The sequence below is a fragment of the Naegleria lovaniensis genome (genome assembly GCF_003324165.1).
Source record: "Naegleria lovaniensis strain ATCC 30569 chromosome Unknown tig006, whole genome shotgun sequence".
Taxonomy (NCBI): domain Eukaryota; phylum Heterolobosea; class Eutetramitea; order Acrasida; family Naegleriidae; genus Naegleria; species Naegleria lovaniensis.
Window position 1 is genome coordinate 719,303 of NW_025407828.1, and position 24,438 is coordinate 743,740.

At 36.8% G+C, this 24,438-nt stretch overlaps 16 protein-coding genes across 16 annotated transcripts; 9 read left to right on the forward strand and 7 right to left on the reverse strand.

Annotated features, from left to right (window-relative positions):
- Positions 1 to 568: 568 nt before the first annotated feature.
- C9374_013578 (uncharacterized protein) lies at positions 569 to 1,207 on the reverse strand (the record flags this gene model as incomplete). The annotated part of the gene is made up of 1 exon (XM_044689470.1): positions 569 to 1,207. The coding sequence occupies one exon, from the start codon at positions 1,205 to 1,207 to the stop codon at positions 569 to 571; it is 639 nt and encodes a 212-aa protein (XP_044553987.1).
- Positions 1,208 to 1,305: 98 nt separating this feature from the next.
- Positions 1,306 to 2,664, reverse strand: C9374_013579 (uncharacterized protein; the record flags this gene model as incomplete). Its single annotated transcript, XM_044689471.1, has 1 exon — positions 1,306 to 2,664. One exon carries the CDS (start codon positions 2,662 to 2,664, stop codon positions 1,306 to 1,308), a length of 1,359 nt encoding a protein of 452 aa, XP_044553988.1.
- Positions 2,665 to 2,702: 38 nt separating this feature from the next.
- On the reverse strand, positions 2,703 to 3,835 carry C9374_013580 (uncharacterized protein; the record flags this gene model as incomplete). The annotated part of the gene is made up of 2 exons (XM_044689472.1): positions 2,703 to 3,175; positions 3,226 to 3,835. 2 exons carry the CDS (start codon positions 3,833 to 3,835, stop codon positions 2,703 to 2,705), a joined length of 1,083 nt encoding a protein of 360 aa, XP_044553989.1.
- Positions 3,836 to 4,039: 204 nt separating this feature from the next.
- On the forward strand, positions 4,040 to 6,605 carry C9374_013581 (uncharacterized protein; the record flags this gene model as incomplete). The annotated part of the gene is made up of 4 exons (XM_044689473.1): positions 4,040 to 4,162; positions 4,459 to 4,714; positions 4,847 to 5,057; positions 5,213 to 6,605. 4 exons carry the CDS (start codon positions 4,040 to 4,042, stop codon positions 6,603 to 6,605), a joined length of 1,983 nt encoding a protein of 660 aa, XP_044553990.1.
- A 230-nt stretch (positions 6,606 to 6,835) lies between these two features.
- C9374_013582 (uncharacterized protein) lies at positions 6,836 to 9,328 on the forward strand (the record flags this gene model as incomplete). The annotated part of the gene is made up of 1 exon (XM_044689474.1): positions 6,836 to 9,328. One exon carries the CDS (start codon positions 6,836 to 6,838, stop codon positions 9,326 to 9,328), a length of 2,493 nt encoding a protein of 830 aa, XP_044553991.1.
- A 347-nt stretch (positions 9,329 to 9,675) lies between these two features.
- Positions 9,676 to 10,827, forward strand: C9374_013583 (uncharacterized protein; the record flags this gene model as incomplete). The annotated part of the gene is made up of 1 exon (XM_044689475.1): positions 9,676 to 10,827. The coding sequence occupies one exon, from the start codon at positions 9,676 to 9,678 to the stop codon at positions 10,825 to 10,827; it is 1,152 nt and encodes a 383-aa protein (XP_044553992.1).
- Positions 10,828 to 10,938: 111 nt separating this feature from the next.
- On the reverse strand, positions 10,939 to 11,646 carry C9374_013584 (uncharacterized protein; the record flags this gene model as incomplete). The annotated part of the gene is made up of 1 exon (XM_044689476.1): positions 10,939 to 11,646. The coding sequence occupies one exon, from the start codon at positions 11,644 to 11,646 to the stop codon at positions 10,939 to 10,941; it is 708 nt and encodes a 235-aa protein (XP_044553993.1).
- Positions 11,647 to 11,681: 35 nt separating this feature from the next.
- Positions 11,682 to 13,118, reverse strand: C9374_013585 (uncharacterized protein; the record flags this gene model as incomplete). The annotated part of the gene is made up of 1 exon (XM_044689477.1): positions 11,682 to 13,118. The coding sequence occupies one exon, from the start codon at positions 13,116 to 13,118 to the stop codon at positions 11,682 to 11,684; it is 1,437 nt and encodes a 478-aa protein (XP_044553994.1).
- Positions 13,119 to 13,218: 100 nt separating this feature from the next.
- C9374_013586 (uncharacterized protein) lies at positions 13,219 to 14,022 on the forward strand (the record flags this gene model as incomplete). Its single annotated transcript, XM_044689478.1, has 1 exon — positions 13,219 to 14,022. One exon carries the CDS (start codon positions 13,219 to 13,221, stop codon positions 14,020 to 14,022), a length of 804 nt encoding a protein of 267 aa, XP_044553995.1.
- Positions 14,023 to 14,256: 234 nt separating this feature from the next.
- On the forward strand, positions 14,257 to 15,066 carry C9374_013587 (uncharacterized protein; the record flags this gene model as incomplete). The annotated part of the gene is made up of 1 exon (XM_044689479.1): positions 14,257 to 15,066. One exon carries the CDS (start codon positions 14,257 to 14,259, stop codon positions 15,064 to 15,066), a length of 810 nt encoding a protein of 269 aa, XP_044553996.1.
- Positions 15,067 to 15,288: 222 nt separating this feature from the next.
- On the reverse strand, positions 15,289 to 18,009 carry C9374_013588 (uncharacterized protein; the record flags this gene model as incomplete). The annotated part of the gene is made up of 1 exon (XM_044689481.1): positions 15,289 to 18,009. One exon carries the CDS (start codon positions 18,007 to 18,009, stop codon positions 15,289 to 15,291), a length of 2,721 nt encoding a protein of 906 aa, XP_044553997.1.
- Positions 18,010 to 18,430: 421 nt separating this feature from the next.
- On the forward strand, positions 18,431 to 19,289 carry C9374_013589 (uncharacterized protein; the record flags this gene model as incomplete). The annotated part of the gene is made up of 2 exons (XM_044689482.1): positions 18,431 to 18,838; positions 18,957 to 19,289. The coding sequence occupies 2 exons, from the start codon at positions 18,431 to 18,433 to the stop codon at positions 19,287 to 19,289; spliced, it is 741 nt and encodes a 246-aa protein (XP_044553998.1).
- A 144-nt stretch (positions 19,290 to 19,433) lies between these two features.
- On the reverse strand, positions 19,434 to 19,928 carry C9374_013590 (uncharacterized protein; the record flags this gene model as incomplete). The annotated part of the gene is made up of 2 exons (XM_044689483.1): positions 19,434 to 19,564; positions 19,637 to 19,928. The coding sequence occupies 2 exons, from the start codon at positions 19,926 to 19,928 to the stop codon at positions 19,434 to 19,436; spliced, it is 423 nt and encodes a 140-aa protein (XP_044553999.1).
- A 950-nt stretch (positions 19,929 to 20,878) lies between these two features.
- C9374_013591 (uncharacterized protein) lies at positions 20,879 to 21,520 on the forward strand (the record flags this gene model as incomplete). Its single annotated transcript, XM_044689484.1, has 1 exon — positions 20,879 to 21,520. The coding sequence occupies one exon, from the start codon at positions 20,879 to 20,881 to the stop codon at positions 21,518 to 21,520; it is 642 nt and encodes a 213-aa protein (XP_044554000.1).
- Positions 21,521 to 21,629: 109 nt separating this feature from the next.
- Positions 21,630 to 23,249, forward strand: C9374_013592 (uncharacterized protein; the record flags this gene model as incomplete). Its single annotated transcript, XM_044689485.1, has 1 exon — positions 21,630 to 23,249. One exon carries the CDS (start codon positions 21,630 to 21,632, stop codon positions 23,247 to 23,249), a length of 1,620 nt encoding a protein of 539 aa, XP_044554001.1.
- Positions 23,250 to 23,519: 270 nt separating this feature from the next.
- Positions 23,520 to 24,434, forward strand: C9374_013593 (uncharacterized protein; the record flags this gene model as incomplete). The annotated part of the gene is made up of 1 exon (XM_044689486.1): positions 23,520 to 24,434. The coding sequence occupies one exon, from the start codon at positions 23,520 to 23,522 to the stop codon at positions 24,432 to 24,434; it is 915 nt and encodes a 304-aa protein (XP_044554002.1).
- Positions 24,435 to 24,438: the final 4 nt, after the last annotated feature.

Consider the following 24,438-nt stretch of genomic DNA (forward strand, 5'->3'; position numbering starts at 1 on the left):
ATAGTCAAGCATCTCTAGGTCAGAATACTCTTGTTATATATTTCCTCCAACGATTTGACGTCTGACATTGTGTTGGAGATATTAAATTTATGTCATATCTTTCCTCCAATCATTGACGTCTGATAGAGCGAGTTTGGAGATATTGAATTCATGTCATATCTATCCAGTGACTGGAGGATGGATATGGTAGGAAACTCTCCAGCTAGTGAACTTGCTGTCTTAACATCGAAGATGATCTTGCAGTGTAGTTGTCTTGGCGGATAAATCATGTCATAAAATTATGGCTTAACAAAATACACGCATACATGTTATTAAGGGTTAAAAATATATTTCAAGTACTGGATCAGATTTTTCTGTTAAGGAATTCGATGAAACAGCATTCAACAAAGAATCACTTATTCTTACGTTGCCTGACAAGCCTTCATTGTTTTTGGGAGGTTGGCAAAGTTACTAATTACAATTTTTTGAATTTCCCAAGTTCAGCCAAAACATTAGGGTACGGCTGAGAATGAAAAATATAAACGTCGAAATCCTACACTCATGTGGAATGATCATTCACAATACATGCTTAACACACCCTCGTAATTCTATTCACAACTGTTCTTAATCGTTGACTTAAAACCAAACCCGCTGCATTGCTTGGCATGATGGTCAAAAACTTTTCAATGTCCTCCAATGCTTCAACAAATAATTGTGCCTTTTCAAAGAATAGGGATCGATTATAGAGTACCCATTCATCATTCGGGTTTTTAGAAAGTATTTTGGTCGCATAATAAATAGCCTCCTTGTACAATTTCTTTTGATACATGCACAATGAGAGATTGTATAAAATATTTCGTTCCTCACTTTTCAGTTCTAGCACTAATTTGAGATAATCTTTCGATGCTTCATCGTATTGATTTTTTCTCATGTAACAATATCCTCTGTTGGCAAGTGCTGTAATATTGTTGGGACCTAAGAAGAGAGCTTTGGAGAATAAATCAATGGCTTCGTCGTACTTGTTCATTTGCGAGTAGGTATATCCCAAGTTTGCAATTGGTAAATGATAAGTGGGTTTTAACCGTATGGCAAACTTGTAGTAGAGAATGGCATTCTCATGTTCACTGTCATTGTAATATAATGCTCGATTGTTGTAGGTTAAATGGTTCGAAGGATCAATACGCAGACTTTCTTCATACTCTTCAACTGCTTCTTTATGCAAGGACATTCTCTTCAAACAAATTCCATTGTTATTGTGTGACATGGAATATCCTCGGTAATTCTCAATAACTTTACGATAGAGTGCACTCGATTCTTCGTACTTTTCTAACTTGTCAACAATGTAGGCTTTGGTAAAGACGGCAGTTGTGTTGAAAATGGAATGATTTTGCATGAGACGTTGTTGAACGTTGAGCAAATCAAGGAAATTTCAGTATAGTAGAGAGCAGTGTCAAGTTTTTTAACCTCAGCCAACGCTTTGCCAAGGAAGGAATAAGCAACATGAGAATAATAGGGAAGTTGAAAGTGTGGTGAAGTGTTGTCTCGGGGGATGTGCATGTCCACAACATCTGACGGTACGAAAGCCAAGCGATCGCACAACAACTTTTCAATTTCTGTGACACGTTCTGTTACACGTTGAGAAATGTCCATAAATTTGTCAGTATGATTTTTCAATTGAAAGTCTTGCTCTTTCTGAGCATCTCTAATCGCTTGGAGAATGGTTAAAGCAGATTGATCTTCTTCGATTGGTGGATGCAACACGGAAGCAAGCAAATACTTGACACAATCATCAAGCTTTTTCACTCCATACAACGCAATTCCACTCAAAAAGGCACATAGCAAATCCTTTTCTGAATTCTCGTTAGTTTTGACGATATATTTGCTTCTTGCTCCTTGGTTAAATAGAGGTGCATACGATGGATTTTCAAACAATTTCAATAAATATTTGAGTGTGTAGTGCTCAAAGATTTTTCGATCCTCAGCAATACATGAGATAATATGAACTACTTCAATTCCGATTAGATTTTCTAAGGTAACCCTTGGAACCATGTACTTGTCCTGTTCAGAGTGTTCTTCGGATGGGTCATGTTGTGCTGGCTGCACTTCATCTCTGAATACAGTATTGATCCTCAACATGGACAGAAGAAATCTAATTAAATAAATGTTATGCCTATTGTGTTGAAGAATTAATTCACACACAACAGGTTCGTTGTATGGAGTCGAGATTACTCGATTCAAGAATAAGCCACCTCTTTTCATCAAAATGAGCTCCATGACAAATATTCCCATACAAAACAGAACGTCACTTTGACGCATGTGTAACTTGAGAATTGTTTCTTCAAAGGTATCCTTAATTTTCACATCAATGAATTGACTTAACCCAATATCGTCTCGTAAGAAATCAGCAGTTTCTGCATAGTTAGATCGATCAGGTTCCATAAATCTAGGAGAGATCATCAAGTTATTTAAAAAGAGTGTTTCAATGACGTTTCCATTCTCATTTCGTTGTCTATACAAATCAAAAAGATATTCATCTTGTTCGTTGTCTGGTATTTTTGGTAACTTTCCTTCTTGTTCAAGCACGAGTAGCTTTTCCGTAATAGCAAAAATAATTTGGAAAATCACAAATGATGGCAATTGGTGTTGATATTTGGTATTTTTGATCTTCTTCTTCTCACGGTTCATGCTCAAACCGTAATACTTGTCTAAAATTTCTTCGATATCTACAAAACTCGTGTGCCAGGACTGGTCTCACTGCTACTGCTGCTACTTGCTATGTTAGAGCTGACATTCGTGTGGTGCTCATTCATCCCTACAGAAAACCACGTCGACTTGGACAATCGGTGAAAGTACAAAATATTTTCAATTTCCAATCGATCAGGGTGTTCGAATGGTAAAAATTTTAAGCTTGAGAGAGTAATGATATTCAATTTTGAGCTATTTGGTACGGGTCGGTAATGGTACTCAATCTCCTCATTCAGAATATTATTATTCTCGTTTTCTTCTTGTTCGCTGACATTATCTGACCCATAGGAGGACTCTTCAGACTGCAAGAAAGAGTCATCACTCGATTGATCATCGTCATATTCGGATGATGATGCATTTTCTGATTCTACAAATGGAAACTCATATAATGTATTTTCAATGTCCTTAATAAATTCTTGTTGCCTTTGCATCTTTTCTACAAAAGTAGCGCCTTCGATATTGTTGTAAGAAAGTGCTGATGGAGCGTTGCATTATTCATACCGGCGCTATTTGAAGTGTTATTTACAGCCAAGTCGGAATCTACAAACAATTTACAAAATTCTTCTAGAGTTACTTGTTGCGCAACGTCATCCATTACACAATTTTTCCTCTTCTTGTTTTGATTAAACTCTCCATGATGATTGCAAAGTTGATGCATTTCGTTTCCTTCGTCACTCATTCGATCGTTAATGTCTTGTTCATCATCATAATCGTCACCATTGAACCGATCGTAATGATTACTTTTCAGCGGTGAAGATGATGAGCGATTTGATGAAGTAGAGTCGTAAATGTTGTTGCCGTTGCTGTAACATGACCGAGTACTAGTTTTTCCGCTTTTCTGTTGTAATGGATCATCATCATCCCGCAAATCCATACGATCATGATCGCCATCTTCTCCACCATGATTCATCCGAAAGCCGTTTACAACCTCCTCTCGGCTTGAAGAAGACACAACAACATGATCATCTTTAAAATAGTCAGCACTACTGCCTTTGTTATTATTGATGTTATCATTATTATTATTAGAAGAAGAAGAAGAAGGCGGAGCTTCAGAAGAGGACAAATTCAAGTCATCGGAAGACGATGCCACAGTTTGCCTAGCGATGATCATTTTTTTTTAAATTTAAATATGAACTATTATGTCCTTTTTAAGATTGAATCTATTCAGTCAAAGGGATTGTACAATATTAAGAGTTTTCCTCAGCAAATTGTCAAAGACCACCAACAAAAGGACCTACAGCTTTCATTGAGGAAAAAAACCTTCTTGTGAAATTCCAAGTGTCTTGTTTGAGATGTCAAATTTCATTCAAAAAAAATGTTAGGCAAATTAACCAAGAAACTCCAACCCGTCAAATTTGTCTTCAATTTTTCAGTTGACTACCTCTTTGTGGAGACAATGGGTAACAACACCACCTGCGTGGATGAGAATATGTATTCGGTATGTATTTGTGTATTGGTTGTTCGTTCCATTCTTTTCGAATCATCATCGGAACACATGTGTTGTGGTTGAAACCATCATCATCGATATCTTTCATCATCACTGACCATTTGTATCTCTCGTAAAATGTTGTCATCTCTATTATTTTCAATTTCATCAATGACTCTTTCTCATCATTGACAATCACTTTTTCATTATCCAATTTATTCTGAATGGTCGGTCAATTGTGTTTATATCTGATCCATTGGTCTCGAACTCGATTCTTATTACAACAAATGTTCAAACAACAATATCAGATTCAATGGAAACGAGGTAGAAAACGAAAAGGTGAAACCGAATTTCTTCATCCTCCTGTTGGATCTCGACAAACGACCAAAGTTAAAGTCATTTTCAATCGAGCATTCCGATTCGGAGGAACTCTCTATAAAAACGAAAAGAAGAATGAATGGCAAAAGAAGGAATTATTAATTACATTGGAAGAAGTGGCCTCCAAAGATGTTCCATTGGCAAAACAATGGAATCAATATTTACAACAAGAAAAACAAGAAAAAGGTGAGTAGATGTGAGATCATGATTTGATGATCATATATTAATAATTATGACTTTATCTATGGACTCACAAATCATCATGTGACAAATCATTTCTCACAACTATTACAATGGATTGACAATGTCACACATCAGCTTCGAAAAAAAAGGAAGAAAAGAAACCTAATTTCCAGACCACTACTTTGGCAAAACATGCTCTAGATTTAACAGAATTTGTGAATGAAACTCAAGAAACTACCACCACCAAGGAATTACTTCTGGCTCCTGAATCAAAAAAGAATTCAGGAGTGAAGATTCTTGTGAAACTTGTGATGAATTGTAAATGTTTGAAAGACATTTCACCGAGGTGAGTTTTTTGTGTCATTTGTGACATTTTTGAATCCAATGTAATATTTCATGTTGATTCTCAATGATTTGCTATTTTGAAATTACTTCTCACTGCATTCGTTTTTAAAACTACTCTTCTCAATGTGTACACATCTCACTACATTCGAACAACAGTGATGAGGACTTTGAAAATGTCAGTACTTATTCAGGAACCTACAAGGAAGGACACCAAGAGGATGACGATGAAAAATCCGAAGATGAGGATGACATTGTAGAAGCTGAGCGTGACTTTGAAAGCACCTTAATCAAGAATAGTAGTTTGTATTCTTCCGTATCAACAGCACAAACTCTAAAATCCAATGTTTCAAGTGAGAATCATGAAGAACCATTGTCACAACATGAAAAAACCAATGCCCCACTTGCATTGTCATCAACCAGTCCTAGGGATGTACCTCCCGTTGTTGCAAGCGGAGCAGCTTCCTCATTCGATGCTCTTCGATTGAGAGAAATTGAAGAAAAATTTCATTATGTGCGGATGGAGAATGAACAGTTAAAGATTAATTTAGAAACAGCTCAGGAAGCTGCTCAACAAGCCGAATCTAAACTCTTTGAAATTCAGTTAAAGATGCAAATGGTTCAATCTAAAGCAGATAAAGAAATCAAACAAGTGGAGGAAAAAATCAAAGAGACAGAGAAACAATACAACAACAAGGAACAAGAAATGTTACATCAACATGAAACAGAAACAGAGCGGTTAAAGTCTGAACTGGAAAAAGTCAAAAATGAAATGACTAAGAAGAATAATGATTTGCAAAACGAGAAGGATAAATCAGAGAAGAATCTCAAAGCAGAGATTGATCGATTGACTCTTGAATTGAAGCAAACGAATGAAAGATTCAGTTCGAACATGTCATCTTCTCAGACATCGTTCCAACAAGAAATTCAACAACTCAAGAATGAGATTTCTGAACTCAACAAAAAGAAGGAGGCACAGCAAATTGAGTTGCAAAAACAAATCAGTGAAATTAGCTCTCAAAAGAGTGTGATTGAAGCTAAAAGGTTAGAATTGGAAAAGAATTTGAGTGAGGTGACAAAGAAATTCCTTCAACTCGAAAATGACTACAAGGAACGACAACAAGAAATTCATAACTTGTCTCAGAAGCTGGATAAGGAAATTAAAGAGAAGGAAAATATCACAAGTACCCTCAACAACGAGAAGAAGTTATTGAACATTGAAATTGAAGAATTGAGAGTCAAATTTTCAGAGACTGAAAAGAAGGGCTCTCTTCAAAGCAATGAAAATTCCAAATTACTTGAAACTCTTAAAAACGAAAGAGAATCTCTTAATACCAAACTTACCACTCTTCAACAAGATTTACAGAAAACCGAGCTTGCCAAGTCGGATCTCACTTTTCAACTCAAAAAAGCATCTGAAACCCTTCAAGATAAAGAAGATGAAATTAAGAAACTCAAATCAGAGCTTGAAAAGACAAAGAATGAAGGATCAGAAGCCTTGAATCTTCCAAAACCAAAATTAATCATCTCACAATTGATGTGGAAAATTTAAAGAAGCAAGAGGAACAACTTTCTCTTACCATTTCTCAACAAAATTCACAACTTGTTCAACTCAAGAATGACGTCTCAGAAAAGGATCGTTTGATTCAAGAAATTAATCAGCGCTTACAAAATCAGGAGCATCAAATTTCACAACTCAACCAAGAAATTAGTGAATTGAATCAAACCATTCGAAATCTCGAAAATTCTGTTGCTGAAAAGGAGAATGCGTTGAGTCAAGAAATGGAAAAATCGAAAGAAACAAATTCCAAATTGACTTCTGCATTGATTTCTATCAAAAACTTGGAAAATGAAATTGAAGAAAAATGTGAACGCATTGAAGAATTAGAAAAGGAAATTAGTCAACTCAAAGAATCTTCAACAAGCACTGGCAAAGAGCTTCAAGGTCAACTCAGCGAAAAGGATGAAAAAATCCTCGAATTACAAAATGAAATTTCCAAATTCAAATCTCTCAAAAAGAAATCTGAAGAAAAGTTGAAGACTTTGGAACAAGAAAATCAAACGTTACAAGATGAGAATAATGAGCTCAATAATCTCATTGAACAATGTTCCAAACGTATCGAAGACAAAGACAAGCAAATGAAAAAACTTGAAGAATCACACAAGAAAGCTCTCGAACATGCAGAAAGCAAAGTTTCACAAGAAAGAGTTACTGTTGAGAGAGAATTAGAAAAAACAAAAATCGAATTAATTGCCAATCAATACTCACAGTTAGAACATTTCATTCTTGATCGAACGGTACTCAATAGCCAGACCAACGACTTTTTAGTTCTCGACAATTTATCCAAGATTTATTTCAAGAACATTGTCGTGAAGGAATTTTTGAGTGAGATTTATCCAACGCCTGCTAAAATTCTTCTCAAATGTATTCTTCAATGGAATCCAGAAGAAGTTAAAACTGCCACTCTCGATTCCAAAATTATTCTCGGAAAGACATTTGGAATTAATTTATTGATTTCTTTGAATTACTTGTTGGAACGTTTCAAAACCACACGAAACAAACCCAATAACTTTTCAGCAGGAGCCAATGAAAGTGGAGAGTTGGAAAATTCGACATGTTTAATCTTGTTCTGGATTCATACACTCTACCGATTGATTCATGATTTGGAATTGAAGAGAAAATCTAACTTGTCACCAATTTTCGAGCAGGTGACACAAAAACTCATCAAAATAGAACCAGCATTGTTATTGGGAGATGATGTTCCTACTTGTAAATTCGTTGCCATGCCCTATTTAGTCAATTATAACGATTGTGAGAAAGTGACGAATGAATCACTTTTAGTGACAAGTATTGACTCATTAGTAGTGAAACTTTCAGAAATTTTGGTACAAATGTATGCCGAATTCTTTAGACATGTCATTATTCGATTGAGACCGTATCTCATTAAGGCAATTTTCAACAGCAAGTTGACAACATCCAAATCTACCGATGGTGGACTCGACACTCGATTGTTGCAACAATTTTTGAACCGAATTTTCGATACGTTCAAACAACTTCGAATGGAGCCACGAGTGACTCATCACTTTTTCTCCAATCTTGCAAAATTAAGCGATGCCGTAATTTTCAATCATTTTCTATTGAAAGAAACCATTGGAGCAAATATTGCCTTGACTGTGAAAATGGGACTCGTCTTTCTCGAAAATTGGTTCCAAGCCAAAAACTTTGCAGATATTGAACTCATTGAAGGAGGCACTCAACAACAATTAATCTCGTTCCATTATTCACGAGAATTGAGTGATGTTTGTATTCTAGGTCAGAAACAAGTATTGAGCGATGAGTCGTTACGAAGTGCAGTGTGTCCACACATTACCAAACCTCAATTGGTTTATATTTTCAATCACTTGTCATTGGATTCTGAATTCAAATCCACAACCGCCGCAAATGATACTTCCGTTCCAGAACGAAGTTTATCTCCAACCAGTAGTGGAAATAGTAATAACTCCAGCAGTCGGAGTCCAACTCCTAACAGCAGTAACAGCGGCAATTTAGGTCTTCAACACTCATCCAGTGCTGATAATTTGGAAAATTCCACTCAACCTCAAACACCCAAGAGAAATCCATTACAAATTTCACTTTCTTCTTCACAAGTTTTGACAAGTGGCAGTTCACCTCGAAGAACCTCTTTTAAAGGTTCGCTCGGTGGTGGTGTTCTTGCATCTTTGGATTTAGAAAAACGTTTTGAGGGAATTATTTTCGTTCCAGAAATTGAACTTTTCAAATATGCTGAACGAGAAAGTTACGGAGTCGATCCTTCTTCATTTTATGGAGTTTTGGGTCCACTTGCCAACATGATGCTTCGTTCTTCATCTTCTAAAAGCAATCTCATCGATAAGGATTCTCCTCGTTACAAACTCAACAAGGAATTGGAAAATGTTCAACAACAAAAGGAACACAATTTCACACTCGTTGAAAACAAATTTTTATTTTACTTTAGTGGAGTTGCAGAGACACAGGCATCGACCAATTTCATTCTCGAAGAATGGCTATTTTCAGTCATTTCAAATTATGGAGGAAAACGAGAAGCTGGTGTTGAGGGAATTGTGAAAATTCCACGAGAACGAATTTTCAGTCAGTGTGTCCATGTTTTTAATCCACCGACATTGGTTGTGGAACAAGGAACTCCAACCAGTGCTCGAACAAAGGGAAATTCTTCATCGACACAAAAGAAGAAGACATTTAATTTTGAAGATGAATTGGCTTTTTTATTTGATTAAGGTAGAGGAGAGAACACAAAAACAGGAGTGGCATTTAAATATTTATAAATGATTGAGGTAATGAGCTTAATAAAGTTACTGTATGGTTGTTGCTTGCTTAAACAATGATTTTACAATTAAATTTCACAATGGTTTCAACAATATACATTCTAAAAACCAATTTACGTTTTAGATTTGTTTGAATAACAATGAAACCTACCTCTTTGTCAATACGTAGCCTTGGAGTAGACTGTGTTCGTTTCGAGAATTCCGAAAAGAAGTAGTTGGAACAAGGAACTTGCATGACTTGCCATCACAACTTCGATGAACCTGTCAAGAGACATGTTGAACTAACAACAACAAACAAAATGAAACCAAATCAAAGCTCTCTCCTTCCACACGCACAACAATTTTGCGAGTGGTTCTCTCAGCAACGACTCTCCCTCTCTAAATACATGTCCTCGAAAGAAGAACAACTGATGCATGCTCCTCAGTTTTGTATCGTTCATGTACCCATGACGTTTATTGAAGAATTTATTCAACAATTTCTACTTCCTCTCTTTAATAACCAATATCAATATGAAACCTTAAAAACTCAATTTTGTAAAACTCTTCATGATGAATTGAAAATCAATATTGTTGAATCATCATCGGACTCTCAAAAGCCATTACAATTTAAACGTTTTGTCGTATTGAGTGATAGTCATTGTCAAGAACAAGCCCTCTATCCGAAAATTCCCAACGGAGATATCGTGCTGCATTGTGGAGACTTTACCGATCGCGGCTCATTCGAAGAAATTCAACAATTTAATTCCTTATTGGGAACCTTAAAGAAAAATGGAAAATGTAAATTAACGATTTGCATTTCGGGAAATCATGACTTGATGATGGATCCAAAATTGAATACACAATTGAATGCGGAGCAAATTTTCAACAAGAAGGAACATCCTCTATTGCCCGACTGTGATTATTATTTGTGTAATAATTCACTCATATTGGACGGAGCCATCAAAATATATGGTTCTCCCATCACTCCATTCCAGGGATTCCATGCAGAAACGAAGGAAGCTTTTCAAATGTGGCAACGAATGGATTCCGATGCAGATATCGTCATGACTCATAATCCGCCCTATAATATTCTTGATTTGGCTTGGGTTTCACAAGGAACTAAGGGACGTTGTTCCACTTGTAATCGAGAACATCCAAAGGGATCTCATTGGGGTGATTTCTGGCTCAAGCACGCATTGATACATCGAGTGAAGCCAACTGTTGCATGTTTCGGGCATGTACATGATGAGCCTGGTTATGTGAGACATTCCATTGAGGAGTTAGTCCAACAAGAGGATCATCAAAAGCAGTTGTTTAACATTCCATCCACGAATCACTATGGCAATGGCGTCAGTTCGAAAACTACAAGTCACAACAATATTACATTTTTGAATGCTGCTTTGGATTTGACACACCGAGTGTACTTTTTTGATTATTTCTATGAACCTAATTCCAAAGTAGAATTTTTCTGAGTGATCAAAAAAGGTTAGACATGCTGATCTATTATTAAGGAAATCATCTTGTCAATGAGAAAGCTACTTGTTCATAATAAATCACTACTTCGTGCAATCAGAATCTTGTCATTATTTTTCATTGAGGGAACTGGTTGCTTGTATGATCACCTCCCTCAATACTGAATCAGTATGATCCTGCAACAGTGCGTCGATATTTGCTAACTTTTTCAACTGTGGGAGTACAAAATGCTGTATCACTTCGTCATTTGTTTTGTGTACTCCAAATTCTTGAGCCGCAAATTCGTAAACAATCATTTCCGAGTCATATCCTAGCTCTTCAATACTGGATCCAAATATTTTCTTTAAATGAAAGTGTTGTTTTCGTTGTTGTGAGTATAAGAAGATTAATTGCAACCGTTTTTCCGTAATTTCTGTGACTATTTTGCGACCGTCAAACTTGACACAAAGGTTCTTCTTCTTTTGTATTAATTGCTCAAGAGATTCGCGTGTAATGTCAATAAAATCTGTCTGTCTATTAGCATATCGCAGAAAGTTATAGAATGTCTGAATCGAGGCCACAACTATCTCTGGGTGAGCACGTTGAATGGATTTAGAGACATCACGCAACACGGGGCCATATTTCACTAATTCCAACAGGGCATTCTTGTCTTCTAATAACTGTGTACATGCATGGATAGATAAAAACGCATCACGTTTCAACATGGCACATACAACATCCAAATCATTTCGCCATGGATAAGACAAGATATCACATGTTAAGGTGTCCCAGTGTGTCTGGTTAACAAAATCATATTGCTGGATGACAGAAATTGCCATTTCCTTGTCGAACGAAATGAGTGAAGGAATATTGCTCAGCCGTGCACGACACAAAACACAACTAAATCCTTATCAATAGTAATAATATTTTCATACTCTGTGGATGATAAATATTTCAAAATGTTTCCATTTTGTTTTAACATCGTAAGTAATTTGTCCTTATCATGTCTCAGTGATTCATGTAGATATTTGAAGGCAGAATTGGAATATTTCAAGAATGGAATTAATGCCTCATTATTTGTGAAATGGGAAGGGGCAACTTTTAGCAAATACTTCATAGCATCATTGTGAGCTCTCAGCGTGGCTACAAAAAAGGAAAAATCTTCAAAACATCGATCGTCCATAATTGTGGGAATGTCACAATATTCGTCACCACTGTATAAACTAGAGGTTCCAGTTGTTATTCCGTAATTAACTTCCCATGGAAGCTGCTTAATTTCTCCTGAATTCCAGTTGTAGTCGATATAATTACGTCTAGTCAATTTTGTACCTTCTATTTCAAGGATTTCCATTAAATTCATGGCATTGCAATAACTGTCAAATATATTCCACAAACTCAAGATGTGGCTCAATTGGCGTCCAAAAATTCCTTTGTCATAATTGTTAAAACTCATCCAATAATCGGTCCTTCTATAAACACACTTCTCAAGATCAGGATAATAAAAACCTCCAAAAAAATTAGCCTCAACATCCCTCTTACCACTTTTCCTGATATTGACAATATTACCTCCGTCATTGTCAAAAATTGTAAAGAATCCATCTTTCCATTTCAATTTGTACAGAATGGAATAGTTTGTAAAAATTATTTCCAAGTTACATCCACGAGAATTTGATGGTCCCTGTTTCGAAATCCACTCCTCTTCCTCTTCGTCATCCTCTTCGTCATATTCGTCATCTTCGTCATCTTCATCTTCTATTTCGTACTGATCTTCATTTTCCGATTTGTGATCTTTATACTCTTCACCAAACGCTTCATTAACGTACACAAACTCTCCTTTCCTTCCAAATGGATGCGCACCGAAAAACAATTTCAACCATCTCAATGCATATTTCAGTAATGAAATTTCACAACATGTTTCATCCTTCAACTTGGTTAAAAATACTGGCACTAATTCATTCGCAGTATCATCGGCCTGGTGTGATGGACTCAAATCCCGAATCAAATGGTTCCATCTTTCCAAAAGCCATTCTTTCAAAAATCCTTGAAAATGCTTCTTTTGAAAATACCATTCATTCCATTCCGAACAAACCATCATTAAAGAGTTGGTCATATCTACGGGATGACAATATGAAAATATTTTCTGTAATACAAAGGGATCATAATCTCTCAATTTTGCAAAGGCTGTCGAATGTTTTTTGTCCTTCTTGAATGGAGGTTCTATCGGATTGCTTGTAGGGATATCCAGAGAACTTTCTTCCTTCATGTAACATTGGAGGATTGAAGGCTGATCGGACGAGAGGGTTCTTTTCATTTTTTGTAAACGTTCATCAAGCTTGACACTTGAACCTTGTTCCAAGTTCTTTCCACAATAAAAAACAGAGAGTTCATTGTCGCAGTAAAACAACAAAAAAATGTTTCAATCATTGAAATGGCAATCCACAACATATCAACCTCTTCTCTCTCAACAAGTGTTAGAGATGCCCATTGCTGATGGCTTTTCAGAATCGGACACTCTTTCAAATATTTCCATATCGGAACACTTGGAAAAGAATACCTCAAGAATTAATAATCAACAACAGACGAGCTCGTCTTCTTCGGATGATCATTGTCCTATTCAAGTAGAACATGTAACGGAATTGGAACTTCCTAAAAAACCAGTTCTGTTACTTCACAACGTTTTGTTGAAAGATGAATGTAAATTAATGATTGAATTGAGCGAGAAAATGGGTTATGAAGATGCTGATTCCTATTGTTTCGCCTACAATGATCGTTACAATGACAGATTAATGGTCGATGATCAAAAACTGACCGATTTGATTTGGAATCGAGTGAAAGATCACTTACCACAAACCATTGATGGAATGTCATTGAAGGGATTAAATTCTAGATGGAGATTGTGTAAATATAAGGCAGGACACTATTTTGGAGTGCACACCGATGGCACCTATATGGACCGTAAAACGAATAGTGTCAGTCGTTTGACATTTATGATTTATTTGAACTCGCAGCTTGAAGGAGCATACACTGGAGGTGCCACTATTTTCTATGATCGAAAGAGAGATGAAAAAGCACGAATTGTACAACCTTCTGGAACTACTATTGTATTTTTACAGGAAGATATGGACATGCTGCATTGTGGACAAAAGGTTAGCAGTGGTGTAAAATATATTTTGAGAACGGACGTCATGTACAGCAAGGTTAAGGCACAAAACTAGAAATCAGGTCATCACAGACAACACTTTCTCATTTATGAAATTGTTGTGGATCCACATGTTTTCTAATGATATTTATTGTAATTATTTCACATTTCTATAAATGAAAAATTGCCAGATTAGAGTTAATTTTTTGGTTGGAAAATCACCATTGACTTGCACCCTCTTTCAGGCCCATGTTGTAAACACATCGAGAATAAAATAATTGAACATCGTGATTCATTGAACTCAACCAAAATGAACAACCTCAGTTATCAAAGTACTTTTGCCACAGAACAACCCTTCTCCACAAAGATCAATCAAGATCTACAAAACCAGCAGCAACCAAATCTACAATCATTCAATGCAAAACAAGACGAATTAGAAGAATCTGATTTTAGCAACCTGATCGAAGACGACAATGTCGGTGCTGGTGGATTAACCCAAACTTCGGGTACCAATCCTTTCATAAAACGTGACGTGATTACATCCGACGTTCAAAATCCCAATGTTGTGTTCCCAACATCCTCGGGCCCCTCTTCATTAAGTAGTAGCGTGAATCCAACAACTGTTTTCCCAACCTCAAAAACACAATCCATAACATCTGGTGGGAATGTTTCATCCGACTTGGGCTCCATTCATAAAGCCTTCTCCAATGAAGGTGACTCAAGTAAGGAACAGGCAAAGAATTTGGTTCTCTCTGAAAGTGCAGCCAATGCAACCACAGTCAGTGGCAGCGGTGGTCCCTCCTCTTTGGCCACTTCTGCAGAAACTGTATTCCCAACCAGCAGCACTACAAGTTCTGCCACTGGAATTCCAAGTAAAACTATTTCTACTGAACCTGCATTGGGAAGTGCAACGAGTGCTACTGGGAATATTAACACTGCTCTCGAGTCTGCAACCAAGGAATTGAAAAGGACTGGACAAGTGATTCAACAACAGGCACAATCGGTCTATGATCGTGTTAGAAATAGTGATGTGTTTAGATGGTCCAATCTTGGTGTCTTGGTAATCAATGTGGTTCTTATTGTGTTGATTGCAGTGTTGTTCTATTATGGAATTTATTAAGCGTTTTTGTACTGTGTAAATATATTGTAGCAAATATTGCATTCCTTGTTGTTGAATATTAAGAATTTTAAAACATGATAAATGTACATACAGTTAGAATATTAAAACATGATAACTGTACATACAGTTGTTACAATAACATGTGTATTTATGGAATGTTCATTATTCAATACCATGTACACACAAAAAAACATCATCTCTTTAGGTTCTCCTTGTTGAAAATTATTTGAAAATTTGCACACGATGATTGTGATAATCGACAACAACTATTTTGCCGTCACTGGTTAAGCCAACACCATTGGGTCCATCAAAAAGACCATCCTCACTGCCATAAGATCCAAATTGTTTAACCAAGATTCCCTCTCTAATATTCCAAATAGAAATACGATTGTTGTTATAGTCACAAATGGCAGCATAGTTAAGACCAATATTTCTCTTGAAGCAGCAAATTCCAGTTGGGTCACCGTCAGAATTTTGAGTTTCACTTTTCTTGACTGAAAATTTGCGAACAAACACACCATCTGTCGTAAAAACTTGTACACGTGAATTGTACCGATCTGTAATCACCAAATTGCCATCAATATCAATATCAACACTGTTTGGTCCGTAGAAATAGCCTCCCTCCATCTCTGGATTAGTTCCATTGGTACCAAATGATTTGATAAAGGACCCATACTTGTCAAAAATCTGAATACGATGGTTGTGATGGTCACAAACAAAAATTTTACCAGGCACGTGCTGATCTTTTGGCTCCGAGACTATAATGCCTGTTGGATACGAAAACATGCCATAATCTGTGCCTTTGGATCCGAATTTTCCAACTTCCATTCCTGATCGATCAAATGCATAGACACAATGGTCGTCACTTGTAACAAGAATGGTTCCTTCCTTAGAATCAAACGTGACTCCATAAGGTTTTGGCACAGAGAATTTTCTCAAGAATTTTCCGTCCTTTGAGAAAATTTGTACACGATTATTTTCATTGTCACAAACGATAATGTTATCGTTTGGATCAACAACCAGATCTGTTGGGCTTGAAAATTGGCCATCTTCAGAACCTTTGCCTCCAAATTTGCAAACAAACTTTCCTTCAATTTTACACTTCTCGATAGCAACTGGGGTATTCGGACTCTGAACCAATGAAGAGCTACTTCCCGTGGTAGGAGTAGAAGACGCCGAGGAAGGCAAAGAAGTGGACGAAGATACATGATTGCTACTAATGTTGGGAGTAGAGGCATTGCTTGAAACCTTTGGCCCAATTACTCCGAATTTGGTGTTCAGTATTTCGCTAACTTCTTTCATGGACTCAAATGAAACTCCAACGTTCAACGTATCAGAGAGATAGCTTCTATCAATTTTTCTTAGATTTTCCTGAAATTGTTGAATCACAACTTGTATCAATAAACTCTTTCGTGTCTTGGATTGAATGAATTCAGAAATTTCCATCTTGCTCAGATTTTCTAAAAAGCCATCCGTTAAAAATTTGATTTGAGATAATTGTTGCATTCCACTGGTCAGTATCTTTTCAGATATTTCTTCCTCACAACACACTCTCCACTTCTCTAGTACTTCTTTCCTCTTTTGTTCAATAATTTTTTCAAGTTTATCAAAATTATCATTAATTTCTTTCACGCCTTCTTCATGAGTTTGAGCCATTAAATTTTTATCTCGAGCCAATTTTTCCATCTTTTCTGAAATATTTTGTTGCATTTGCACAATTTGATCTTTTAGTCCTTGTTTTTCTTTTTCAAATACTTCCTCTACCAAGTCATAGTCGTGACCTTTGTGTCTCGAAATGGCGCATAAGGCACAAACCAATTCATCACCACACGTGTGACACCATGTATTGAGGCGTTGATCTTTGTGGACCTCGCAAAAATCATTAATGGTAGGGACGTGTTGTTGGTGCGAAGAGTTGGCAGATTTAGGATGTGCATCTGAGGGTGTAGAATTTGCCGAAGGAGTGTGTGATGAAGACGAGCTAGAAAGTGAAGCAGATAATGTGGAAGTTATTGAGACAATTGAAGAAATTGCTGATCCGATAGAATTTGCCAATAGAGAGGTCTGAGAAGTTGCCGATGAGGACGAAGAAGTGGACACCTTTGCTGGTGTAAAAACAAAACTATTTCTCTTGGATTGAGGGGATCCTGGAGTGGCATGGACTGTATGTTGTGTTGGAGAAGAATCTTTTCTGACCTGTGTTTGTATTTGTATTGGTTTTGGAGATGTGGAGAGAGTTGATTGTTGTTGCTCCATTTGTGCCATAGCATTACCAATCATGACAGGAGAGGCCATACTGGTTCCTGGTGGAGTCATGGTGCTGCCACTGCTGTTGTTTGCTGTTGATTTCACCAAATTGATCGGTGTTAAATCCAAAATTCCATTCTCTTGATTCTTGAATGTATGTATGGGCTTGTTGTTGCTTGGACTTCCCACTCCTGTTTGATGACTGACATCTTGGTTCATATCCAAAGAGTTCCTTGGTGGTACAGTTACTCCTACTGGAGATGATGTTGTTACTTTTGGAGTGCCCGTAGTTGTAGCAGCTCCATGATGAAGCACAGGTGGTGTTGTTGTCGTGGAAATTCGAGAAGGTGTTGATGGTGTTGAGCTCGCATTGTTATTGTTGCTCATTGAATGGTTGTTGTTTTCAACTGCTACTCTCTTCCTACCTTCATCAAGATATTCCTCACTTTCATCCACTTGTTGTACATTATCAATGACCACTTCTTCAAGAGGTGAATTTGGTTCCATCATGTTTTGTGTTGATCCGTGATGATGAGTCGTCGATGATGATGATGATGCTTGTTTAAAATCATCTTCTTCCTCAAAAGCAAATTGTCGTTGTTCAAATTCTTCCTCTATTAATCGTTCCTGTCCCACTATTTCTGATGAAGAATGGGATGGTAAGTGTTGTTGGAAATCATCGGCTGGATCGGACATGAAAAAATTAAATTTTCAAATGATGATGAGAGCTATGCCAATCTAAATAATTATTTACAGCAGTGAATATGTTGTGGTTGATGATGGGAGGTTGTTTTTTCACCCTTGATCAAGTCGCGTGTTGTTGATGATCTTGTATGATGCTCTATTGAAATTCAATGAGAGTCTCTCAATAATGGTGGGAAAAAGAACAATGGAGATGATTTTTTTAAATTTTCCAAATTCGAATTATTCAAAGGGCATTCTTGGAATCAAAGTTTAATGAAATCATAGAAATGTATTAGCCTTTGGCCACTTGTGGGTCCATCATCATGATGGTTGCACGTCCATCACCAAGAAAGTTGAGTATTGATCTAGATCCGGAAAGACATCTTTCAAAAAAATTATCACAACTATCTTCACACAAGAACCATCGCATCAAATGAGTCACAACCGCAAGCCAGTAACCGCATCTCTCATTCTCTCATTCTCATTGTTCCTCTTGTCGTTGATGTTCATTAACTTATTCTCATCACACGCCTCTTGTCAATCCATTAATGCATTCTCATCTTCAGAGAAGACAAGTATTGTGAATGCTCATAATACCGCTCGTTTCGATTCGACCTTGTCTCCTCCAGCAGCAAATATGCAAAGCATGGTGTGGGATGATGCCTTAGCAACCACAGCAGCAAATTATGTCAATCAATGTGTGTTTGCTCACAACGCAAATAGAGGTTCCAATGTGGGTGAAAATATTTACATGGGTTATTCACAAACGATAGGAACAGCTGCTGTGAATAGTTGGGCATCTGAGAAACAATATTATAATTATTATTCAGGATGTCAAAATGTAAGGAATTTGTGTTGTCATTTCAATCTAACCCATTGCGAAAATAATCTCACACGAACGCACTTCTCATCACCCTTACCAAATTTACCATTTGTACACACTCATACACCCAATGAAGGGACAAGTCTGTGGTCACTACACACAAATTATTTGGGCTTCCTCAGTAAAAGTAGGATGTGCTCGCAAAACTTGCTCCACAATTACTGGTTATCCAAATTTCAATGGAGCTACCATTGTTGTTTGTAATTATTCACCTGCTGGCAATTACAATGGTCAAAAGCCATATGTGGCTGGAACTGCAGCTCCAAGTACCAATAAGCCAAATAATGGCACCAATACCAAAACTAATGAGGCGGTGACAAGTGTGGTTGGACATTATCAGTATGTCGTGATGTTGTTGAGTGCCATGTTCGTTCTCATCGTGACAGGCTGTACATCTTCTTGGTATTAAAAAAGAACAATTCTCAAGGAAGTCGTAGTAATTGTGTCCGATTGAAAATTCAATATTGATTTCCACAACATAATCCCTCAATATGGAAGGACTATAATTTCTCGATTGAAAGCTTGATGTTGTAGTCTGTAGTTGTCGGTACCCTCATGAATAGTCGTATTCATCGAATGGTTCTCGCACATCATCCGATGGGCTTTCAAATTGCAAATTTCGAATCAATCGATAACTAATGGGAACATTTTCAATTTTGTGTTGACGTTGTACAATGAGCTTGTCTATATTGTTCAGCATGGTCATTGAAAAAAATTAGAGATCATTACCACCTTAATAATGGTAAAAAAACTTACGTAAAAAAGTCTCTGGATGAAACATCGCTTTCGTGTCATCCTTGATTTTCTCAATTTCAAAAAATAATTGTGACATGGAATCCATCACCTTGACAGAACCAAATGACACTTGATCATTCACACCTCCCCAATTATAAATTAATGGTGTGTACAGAGTATTTTCATCGACCTTAAAATTCAACAAATCTACTCTATTTTCAAAAAAGACATCCGAGCGCAACCGTACCACAATATCATAATAATCTCGATTCAATTGCAACTTTTCCTTCATTATATCATTATGTTTTTTCATGTCCTCAAATGAATCTCGAATGAGTGAGATGGAATAAACCCAATTAGTGCACTTCTCTATCGTAAATAAATGGGTGCACTCTCTTCCTGTGAATGGAAAATGTGAATACACTTTTTTAGCTTTTTCTTTTAGTTGATCAACATTGGCTTTTTCCACTCTTTCCACACGACATTCTTCAACATGCTCGAAATAGCATCATAACTCAATTTCTCACTCTCCTCACGATACACCATTGAAATAAACAAATCAGGCCAATCATTCAATCCAAAAAATTCATTTTGTAAAAAGTAGAACACTTGGCCAAAGGTTCGGATCGAGCCAGTCAATAAGATGGCAATTTTGTTGGTTCTTGTATTTTTGTATTTGAATTTTGCATGTCAGAAATGCTCTTATCATAATTATTATGTTGTATTCGTGTTGTTCGGGAATGGCCGTATTTTCGTTTGTTCTCAGAAGGAATGAAGGTCGAAATTGTATGATTTTTGTTGTTGTTGTTTCGAGTGGATTTGACTCTGGAATTGCACTCTTTGGCTCTGAATTTGAAAAAAGATGACGCATCCTGAGAGATTGGCTTGTTTCTAAGTGGAATGAATAGGAGAGTGGAGAGCACCAGGAAGAAAATCAAAAGAAGGGCCACATTGCGGAAGGAGAGTTTGAACATTTTTTTCAAAACAGGAAGTATTGACATTTGGCATTGACCTTGCATTATCATCGCAGACCGTTTTATATTTCAAATGACATGACTTGGTTTATTCTTGTGAAACCACCTATTCATAAATTGAGGAAAATATGAAAAACAATGAGTGTCACATCCAATTTGAAAAAGAACGAAGGTTTTTTTCTCAAATTGAAGGTTTCTCTTCCATGGCACGTATTTAAGGAGCAAGGGGCGAAAAGTGAAATCAAAAACAAGAGAAAAAAAATCCATCAAACAAAAAACCTTCATCATCATGTCCTATTACTTGAAAGAGCTAGGAGAAGATGATGATGAATATTCATATTCTTCAGAAGAATATGGAGAAGAAGATGAATACGAGCAAGAATATGATGATGATGAACAAGTAGGAGAACCTGAGGAACAAGAACCAAAACCCGGCTCGGCCATTCAAATCGTTTCTCTCTCCGATAAGAAGACTCAACAAAAGAAAAAGTCCAACAACAAGGTTCAACACGTTCTAACGAACAAAAAGAAGGAGGAAAATGTCGTGATGGAAATCACTCAAGAAGAGCTCGATTATTATCAACAATTGAAACTGTACGGTATTCATGGAACTGATAACAAAAAGAAGAAGAATGATACGGATGGCTTGAGTGAACAAGTTTCATTCAAATTAGATGTGTTACAGTCATCAAAAATGTTTTTTGAATCGATCAAGCCTTCAGAAGTCATCATTTATTCAGGAAACCCAAAATATGAAGAACAAAAGAAATACATTTTGCGGCATCAACATGAAATTTCAGTTCAAAAACCAAACGCATATCGAAATACGGACGAAATGATTGCAGGTGAAACTGTAGCTCCACCATTGCAAACTCAAGAAACTACTCACAAGTTTAAAGCTGCTCTTGTATCTTTATACCTTTACCAGTAATGCGAAACAATTCGACGTGGTACAAATCGAAAAACCAAAGCAACAGAAAAATCTTGTTGTTTGGCCTTCTGCAAGATATGGCCACTCTAGTTGCCTTGTCTCAAATTTAATGTTTATTTTCGGAGGGCGCAACCAAAAGAACGACTTTTTGAACGACTTGTACATGTACGATACGACATCCAAAATTTGGACAGAAATTGTGTGTGACTCAATGCTGCCACCACAACTTTTTAAACATCAGACCTTTGCTGTCAACAACCAATCGTTTTATGTTTATGGAGGTGAACTCAAGGACGATAGTGAACGTTCAGATGCGCTCTATCGATTTGATATTGGTGACAAGAAATGGAATTTAATTGAAATTATCTCAGAGCAAGCTCTTGACGAAGAGAGCAATAAGGCACTTCCTTGTGCTGGACATTCATGTTTTGTCATACAAGGAAAATTATTAAGAATTGGTGGTATCGCTAAAAAGGGAGATTCTTGTGTTAGAATTTTGAACATGGCTGATCCAGGAAGACCTATTCCTTTGTGCTCGTATTTGGAGAACAAGAGAGATGAAGGCTTTTTGTGTGATGTTGTGTTTCGGTTGCGTGACCATGAGCAAAACGCGCAACACGAGCAAGGAATCGATACCTTGAGTTATGTGTTGGCACATAAGGCCATCATTAAGGCCAGATGCTCATCATTGCATGCCAAGATTTTACAAAGCACTGAAACAATGAGTACTCATCGACTAAGTGGTACCTTCCATGAGAATTGTGAAGAAATCACCCTGGTAGACATTACCGATTGCACTACTCACATTTTTGAACAATATCTCAATTTCCTCTACACTGGTTCTATCCATTTGAACAATTTGGACGATGTTAAGGCGTTCATGGCCTATGTTAAGCAAACATCGGAAACTCATCATTATCCGTTCGTTTCTAGAATTTGTTCACTGGATGAGAGAAAGGATCTAGGAATGACAAAGCAAATTCTTGCTCAACTTCACCAAGATTTTTCGTCACTCATTAACGATCATACCTATAGTGATCTTGTTGTCGTATTGGATGGAGATCAAGGAGGATCAACTGTGTCACAACAAGCTCACAATCCTCCAGGGGAGGAGATTTTCGAAGAAGAACCATTTGAAATTCCAGAAACTAGTTTTGATATTGCTCCAACCATGGAAAATGGCAATAACCATGACGAAAATGATACTGCTGCTGTGGAAATCATGTCACCTCTTCCAAAAGCCTCATCTTCATCATCAAATACTACAACCAATGGAATTGCGGTTCATCGATTGATTATGGCAAGAAGTCCATTCTTTTCTCGCATGTTTGTCACTTCTGGAATGTTGGAAGCAAAAGAAAAAGTTGTTCACTTGAGTGATTATTCCACCGAAGTTATGCTCCAAGTTTTAAATTATTTGTACACGGACACCATTGTTCTCACTCCAAGAAATTGTTTGGGAATTTTAGTGTATTGCATCATGCTTGATTTGGTTGACATGGCCAGTTGCTGTCGTCGAATGGTTGTTTCACTATTGGATAATTCTATTGTTTGGTCCGTATTTGAAATTGCCACACTTTACAATGACAAATCATTGGAGAGTGAATGTGAACGTTACGTTCTAGCAAGATACGAAGATTTGTGTAATTCCATTGGATTTTTACAATTGCCCGAAATGACTCGTATCAAAATCAAACAAGCTTTTGAAAAGAGAAAGAAGCATAAATAAATGTTAACCAACTTATCATTGAGAGACTTATTCATTGAAAACATTCGAGTCAATCAACAAACTTGACCCTATCAAAATGATGATTCAATTTTCTCCGAATGTTAATTTAAATTGAACTCAAGAAATTCAATCAAAAAAAACACTCGAGACCTTCATCAACAACAAACGAAGTGGAGCTACTTCTTGACACACCATAGCCCACCGAATATTGCATTGTTCTTTTCTCAAAAAAGAGTCTCTCCATCCACCAACAACTGTTGTTCGCTCCGAATGCATGCAGAGAATATTCTAAATAAGGAAATGGTGCAACAAGAAGCACAACACCATCATGAGGAAGAAGAGGAAGACCATGCTCATTCCTGTGGAGTCTCTTCCTCCTCTTCAACGACCACCTCAACCAATTGCAGCAGTACCTCTATGACCATTGAACAACATCCCAATTCAGCCAACGAGAGAACCACCATTCCATGTAAATATTTCATGAATGGATTTTGTAAGAATGGCGATCAATGTAGTTTCTATCATCCTCAATCGCCCAATTCTTTTATGTTTTTTTATCAACAAATGCTTTTGAATGCACCGCCTTGTCATGAATCTCCTCAACAACAACAACAACAACAACAACGAATGATGTATATCATGACACCAATTCCTCAACCAATTGCATGGATGTCATCCACTTACGATCATCATTCTTCAAATATGTTTCATTCTTCGTCTTCTAATTTATATTATAATCCTCATTTGACAACACAACCTTACTTTTTTAATTCCTATCCTTCAACGATTACAACAAATCCACAACAACAATCTCATCCTCACAACAGACATTTTGCTCAAAGAAGAAGTATTCAATCATCACCCTCTCACAGTCATCCTCATCATGCAAAAAGTAATACGAATTCTGCAGCCACCAATATTTCCATGTATAGCGAAATTTTTGAAGATGGAGAAGATGAACCTTCGTTTTATCAACCCAAAGTGTGTACGTTTTATGTGAGTGGAAAAGGTTGTAAATATGGATATCATTGCAAATTCTTTCATCCCTCGACGAGTAAATGTGTGAGTACGAATGAAACAAGTTCCAGTCAGCGCTTGAATACTTTTAACGCAAGTGGAAGAACGCATTCAGAACATGGTTATCATTATTCAAATACGAATCGTTCATCATCATTGCATGCTTGAACTC